The sequence below is a fragment of the Physcomitrium patens genome, chromosome 23 (assembly GCF_059467195.1).
Source record: "Physcomitrium patens ecotype Gransden chromosome 23, ASM5946719v1, whole genome shotgun sequence".
Lineage (NCBI taxonomy): Eukaryota > Viridiplantae > Streptophyta > Bryopsida > Funariales > Funariaceae > Physcomitrium > Physcomitrium patens.
Window position 1 is genome coordinate 795,314 of NC_143432.1, and position 6,859 is coordinate 802,172.

General features: G+C 42.6%; 1 protein-coding gene across 2 annotated transcripts; it reads left to right on the top strand.

Annotated features, from left to right (window-relative positions):
• Positions 1-1,670: 1,670 nt before the first annotated feature.
• LOC141044807 (uncharacterized) lies at positions 1,671-6,515 on the top strand. 2 transcript variants are annotated; one of them, XM_073530505.2, is made up of 5 exons: positions 1,671-4,677; positions 5,084-5,131; positions 5,236-5,321; positions 5,762-5,933; positions 6,049-6,515. In XM_073530505.2, exon 1 carries the CDS (start codon positions 3,488-3,490, stop codon positions 3,839-3,841), a length of 354 nt encoding a protein of 117 aa, XP_073386606.1. In that variant the 5' UTR covers positions 1,671-3,487; the 3' UTR covers positions 3,842-4,677; positions 5,084-5,131; positions 5,236-5,321; positions 5,762-5,933; positions 6,049-6,515. The 2 variants fall into 2 exon arrangements, with proteins under 2 accessions (XP_073386606.1, XP_090102845.1); XM_090246719.1 differs by lacking the exon at positions 6,049-6,515 and having other exon boundaries at positions 5,762-5,992.
• Positions 6,516-6,859: the final 344 nt, after the last annotated feature.

Here is a 6,859-nt window from a genome sequence, read left to right on the forward strand (position 1 = left end):
ACGACGAGGATAGCGAAGAGCTTGGCCATCTTGTCCAGGCTGACTACAGTCACCGCACACTGCTAACCATTTCGACAAGAGTGAATAGCCCTGCAAGTACCTTCACCTTTGCGTCGCCGAGAGACTTGGTGTTCATATGTACTCCGTCGGAATGCTTACCAGGTCAGACATTAATTGAGAGGTGACTACAGAACCGCTGAGTGTTGCCTTTTCCGTCTGCATATGGACCCTCAGCGAGATGTGGAAATCAACAAGTGTTTGAAAATATGACTGGCCTGCTGTATGAACACTTTGTGGAGGAGCAGCAAAGAGAGATCAGGGCAAGGGTGAGTTGATCCATAAAAGTAGCATGCAAGTAATGAAAAGAGGGAAATGTAGCTGAGTATTCGGAAAATTTAATGCAGCATGGTGGGTTGGGCTGGAGATGTATTGCAAGCTCTACAATCTACCTAGGTTGCAGAATTGGGCGTCCCACAATGGTAATTGAGACGTGATTGAGCGCAAGTGAATTTGGACGGTGTCAGAGTATAGGTGTGGCAGGTGCCTCTCTCTTGAAAATCGGATTTCACATGTGACAACTCATAACGACATATTGGGTAGAATGAGTACGTTTAATGAGTAACAGTGTGCACGGGAGGGTGAAGAGTTTAGTCTGAAGGATGCGATCGTGATTGGTAGAACTGTTGATGCAGGTCAGAGTGGACGGGCCTAGTGTTATTTATCACTTCCTCGCGTCACATGCATTGTAATCTTGTTTATCGTGTGTGTTATGGGGCCCAGACATGTCATTAGCAGAGATGCAACGAGTTGAATGTAAAGTATATGAGAGACCGCTGATGCAACGACTGACGCGACTATGTTCGTACTGTAGATGCACATAGTAGAGGGAGGATATTAGCTGCTTTTCAAGTTACAAGATCAATTCTCTCGCTGACCGAGTATTATGTGCGACGGATTGTAGTTAACTTCTGTAACATCAAGTCAGTTACAGCATTTCCATTTCGCGAATTGTACAGCCTGATCAAGTGGGTGGGATAACTCTCTAATGTGTCACAAATAGAAATGGAATGGGTCATGCACGTACGGCCGATCACATTCGAGAATAACGGCTGGAATACAGGATGAAATCACACAGCCACCAGAGTCGGTTTCATGATTTCAGGTTCTAGGGCTCGACGTTCGCAAACGATGACCACGAGGTTGAGACGCTCTCTGAACTTTCATTACAGATCAGTGTACAGCTCTTGGGTGCACCAACGTGTCAACTGTAAATAAAATGAAATCGCCCAAGAAATTTGGCCCCAAACAACGTAATTATGCCGTCTGTAGACAAGTACCGCAGATCCGGAAACTGCCCTGCCCAAGATACCAATCCGCTACAGACTCCACAATGTGTCGCTCCTCATCTAGCCAACGACCCGGTTGGCAATCCGGGTGGACTAGCTTACGCGGTGGGCTTGAACTTGGTCTGCATGTCCATCACATCCTTGTCTTTGAGCTGAAACGCCCCGGCCAGTACCGAGGTGTCGATTGACGGCTGTGCTGCGAATACGGCGGTCAATCGACACATATTCTACGAAGAATGTATTAGAATTACGTGAAAGTCTAAGCTATCACAAGTTGCATAATTTATTATTTTTATATATGTTTTAAACATGGTTTATACAGTCCAGGGAGTTGTGACTGAACAGTCGTGACTCCACAACTGTATGCGATTAGATCGCTGACTATACCGTTTTATCTGATTACAGTTACTGGTACGATTATTATCTCTATAATCTAATACGCCCTCAACTGTATCACGATGTGGCTGGGGTTTCTCCTCCAAGAATGCCAAGTAACGGTAGGTGCTGGGCAAGCTTCGGCCCAGACAGAGACTTTGTGAACAGGTCGGCGCGCATATGGTGAGTGGAACAGTATCGAAATTTTAATTTTTGGAGGGTTGCGAGCTGTCGAATAAAGTGGTACCGAATCGCGATGTGATTTGTACGAGAATGGAACTTGGTGGTGTCGACTAGCGCAAGTGCTGATTGGTTATCACAGTGGATCTCAGTGGGGTAGTTCAAAGTTTCAGTTTGACGTAGATCATGGAGCAGGTGACGAATGCAGACAAGCTCGGAGGCAGCCATTGCTATTGCCATGTACTCCGCCTCCGTGCTGGAGAGAGCAGTAGAGCGTTGGCGAGTCGAACTCCAACTGATTACGCCCTCTGACAAAATAAAACAGTAACCAGAGGTGGACCTTCGTTCGTCGAGGTCGCCCGCCCAGTCAGCGTCGCTGCACCCATACAGTGGCATGGGGGTCGGAAGAGATGGGCGATACTCAATGTAGTACGCCAGGATCCGGAGATAACGGAACGTATGTTTGCACGCGCGGATATGGGCAGGACCCGGATTATGCATGAATTGGGCGAGAACACTTGTAGCAAAAGATATATCAGGTCGCATACAAATTGCGGCCCAGTTCAAGGACCCCACAGCATTTGCATACAAGAATTCGGAACTGGAGCGGCGGTCTTCCTCTGTGGATGGGCAGCCGGCGCTGGACAGCCGGGTTCCAGGAGCCATTGGAGTGGATACTGGTTTGGAATCCAGAAATCCAAACTCCAGCAGCTTCTGTGTGAGATATAATTGTTGTGAAACCCTAATCCAACCATGTTGACGATCTCTTGTGGTTTCAAGGCTAAGAATATGATGCGCTTCGCCAAGGCCGGAGAGAAGAAAGCGAGAGTGCAATTGTTGTTTAATATTGTGAAGCAACAGAAGGCTGCTGCTTGCAATAAGTGTGTCATCCACATATAAAGTGAGTATGGCAAAATCAGAACCGCGATGGAGATAATATACATTGCCATCAGCGGTCGAATTGATAAATCCAAGAGTAGCCAAGTATGTGTTAATCACCTTAAACCATTCGCGGGGGGATTGTTTGAGCCCATAGGTTGTTTTATGAAGACGACACACCATTCAGGGTTGTGGTGGAGAGACACCTTCCGGAATCTTCATGTAAATTTCTTCTTGAAGAGAGCCATTTAAAAAGGCGGTTTTAACATCCATTTGGTGTACATGGAGGTCAAGTTGAACGGCGAGAGCAAGAATGAGGCGAATGGATTGAATCCGAACAACAGGGGAAAATGTTTCATGATAGTCCAAACCTTGAATTTGGTTGAAGCCACGGGCCACCAGGCGAGCTTTGAAGCGATCCACGGCCCCGGAATTTTTCAACTTGATTTTAAAAATCCATCGACAAGTAATTGCCTTTCGATGAGGAGGAAGGTGTGTGAAGGTCCATGTAGAATTTACTGCATGAGAATTTAACTCTTCAGCAATAGCTATTTTCCATTGGAAAGCCTCCAGAGAGTTGATGGCTTGCACATAAGTTGTGGGTTCCAATGGAACCTCCTTGACTGAAATCAGGGCGTGAGGGGGACGTCTTGATTTCTTAGAGCGCGGCTTCAGTATCTCCGGATTGTAATTTTCATTGGGGTCCCATGGAGGGGGCACCCCTTTTGTTGTGTGGAAGGACTGGTGGAGAGGGACAGGAGCCGCAGCAACCGAAAGGTGGCCTGGAGCTGCGGAGGGCGCGGCAGACTGAGTTGGTGCCGGGCTTGGGAGCTGGGTTTGCTTGCCGAGATGCGGCATTAATGCCAAGCCCGAACGCGGGTCATGACTGCTACGCACAGGAGAGAAAGTGTCGCGGCCTGGAGATACTGATGACCGGGTCTCCGGCTGCGGGAAAACCGAGCGCGGGTGGATTGGTGGGGGCAGAACAGGGCTGCCGAATGTTGGCAGAGCAGAAAGAGCTGACGGATCAGCACTGGACTCAAGATGGAGTAGAACCGTAAGCTGCGGCGAGGTCGCAGGCCTGACCATAATATTGTCTAACGGAAGTAAAGGTGGCAGACTCGAAGGAGGTCTGTCAGAGGGTATCACTTCTTGAGTTAGTCCGGAGCTGGTGCCAGAACTATGAAGAGTTGAAGATCCAGTGGGTTGATAGAAACAGGGATCATTTTGGAGTTCAAAGTTTGAGGCTCGCAAAGCCGGTGGGACAGAATAATATTCTAAACCAAGCTCCTCCTTAAACACGACGTCACGTGAAGTAATCATCGAGCCATTGCTGATTTGTTGTACTTTGTATCCTTTGCTAAAAGGGCTATAATCTAGAAATATACACTCATGAGTTTTATTATCAAGTTTAACTCGAAGAGGATCTGGAATTTTGGCAAAACACTGACTGCCAAACACACGAAGATGAGCAATGTCGGGCTTTCGTTTATGCCAAAGTTCAAATGGAGTTGTGTCAGGTGGAATTGCTTTTGTGGGGCAGCGATTTTGCAAATAAGTTGCACAAGTGACTGCTTCACCCCAATAGGGTTTTGATAACGTGGATTCATGAAGGAGACACCAGGTAGTATTGAAAAGAGTGCAATTTTTCCTTTCCGCAATGCCGTTTTGACGAGGAGTGTAAGGAGTGGTGAGTTGGCATTGTATGCCATGGGCCTCTAAATATTGGGCAAAATCAGATGGTAGATACTATCCTCTTTGATCAAATCAAATAATACAAAGTTAACATCCCGTTTGAGTTTCAACCCAAGTGTGAAAAATTCTAAACACATGGAAGCATTCACTTTTTTGATGGAGAAGCCGAAGCACTATGTAGCGAGAAAAATCATCTATAAAGGTAACATAGTATTCATAGCCCAAAAAAGTTGGTGGTACAATACGACCACTTAGATCTGAATGAATCACTTCAAGAAGTTGAGTAGCACGAGTTGTAGCAATTTTTTGAAACTTAGTTGCCATTTGCTTGCCATGAACACATGTGGAGCACATTTGTTGTGAAACATGTTTTAAAGAGAACCCAGTGACCACTTGAGTTTTAGCTAGTTGTTTCAAGCGGCTTGTGCTGATATGCCCTAATTTGCGATGCCATAGATTAGAGTTCTTGGTGACTGAATTTATAGATTCTGAAGATATTTGGAGTTGAATTGAATTCGTAATTTTGGTATGAATGTTAGATGAAAGGTTGACATTGTCATCCAAAAAAATAACCATATTAAACTCTGTATTGTGATGTTGAAATACAGTGGTGCCAAATAGATAAAGACTATTTTGAAGTGGACAAGAAGCCAGAAGTGAGTTATTTTGTGCAAGAATGCAGTACATCATATTTTTTTTTTATAAGAATGCCTCTTCTTTGTTCATCATGGTCACAAACTGAAAATAATTTTTTATGTAGATCAAAGACATAAAGGGCATTGTCAAGACATATAATTTTGCTATTTATCATAGATATCTCAACATTGTCTTTGCCGTAAATCAAAGGTATTGTATCGTCTCCAAGATGAAATTTATTTTTAATGGACGAGAGTGGTTCAAAAGTCATGAATTATTTTTTGTTGTGAGCCAAGTGATGTGTGGCTCCAGTATCAATAATCCATTTGTCATCTTTTGTTGCACCTAGTTGTACAGATTTCTTGGAGCAATAAGTACATATAAGATAAATATGAGAATAAAATGTGGGAGGCATTTCTTCTAAATTTTTTCACTTATATATTGACTTTTTGTTGTTGTGAGATGTGGTTATTGTATTGGTAGATGATTTGATTTTGTTATTTTTTGTAAAACATTCTAAACTCCTATGTCCCATCTTTTTACAATGAGGACATGGAGTTGTTGATTTTGACTTGTTCTTTGAGTTTTTATAGTCTTTTTGTGGCTATTTTGTAGTGGGTCATGATAGCCATTTGCTCTTGCTATTGCAGCTTGCAAAGAGTGCTTGTGATTCAGAGGATGAACTTTTCATAGCTGTCTCTTCTTGAAGTAGGATTGCAATCAATTTTGATAAAGTTGCAGTTCCTATGGTGTGGAGAGTTTGAATTATAGTGCCATACTGAGATGGCATTGATCTCATAAGAGTGAGGATTTCTATTTGAGGTGAAATTATTACTCCAATAGATTGACATTGTCAAAGTAATGTTCTAAAATTGTTTAAATGTTGTGTTACCAATTCTCCAGCTCATATTTTTTGTATAATAAATTTTTCTTGTAGATAAGCTTGAGTGACGATGTCACTTGCAGAATATATATTTTCAAGAGAAAGCCAAGCTTCATTGGCTTTTTTGCATGCTCCTACATGGAAGAATATGGAATTGTCTTTACAATCCCATATGGTTGCTAAAGCAGTATGTTCTTTCTTTTTCCACGTTGTCGTATAGCGTGATTTGCTATTTGAGAATACACTAGGTATCTAGCTGTAGAAAGTTTAGCTTAAACTTTTATATGAATCTTGTCTTAGCTTCCAAAACTCCTTTAATTTGCATAAAACTCAAAATATAACAAAATCCCTTCAAAACATATTTAAAACATATTTTTTCCACAAAGGATTTTCTTGTCCCAAACTTTAGAAATTCATAACTCTTGATATAGCCATTCAGTTTGTTTCAAATTTATAGGATAGGTAGAATTCACCCTTAACTTTTACTACAAATAAAAAAACCACAAATTCACTCCCGATCTTTTGGCATCTAAGAAACCCTAGAAGATACTCTAAACCCTAATTTACAAGCATCTGAGCACTATTTTCTTAATATCTCAAGAATCCAATACTCAAATATCATCAAACTTGTGTACAAAGTTTACTATCATAAATTTATACATTTCCTGAAATTTTGAGCCAAAACCTTGTCAAATTGCTGAAGATATAGCTCAAGATACAACCACTAGTAAATTGGGTCACTTACTACCCTTAGATTGCATTTGCTGACTTCAAAATCCAATAACTCCTTCATCCCAACTTGAAATCCAGCAAGTAGTATGCAAAAAGTGTAGCCGCAAAAGTGCTCTCTCCAATCGCGGTCACC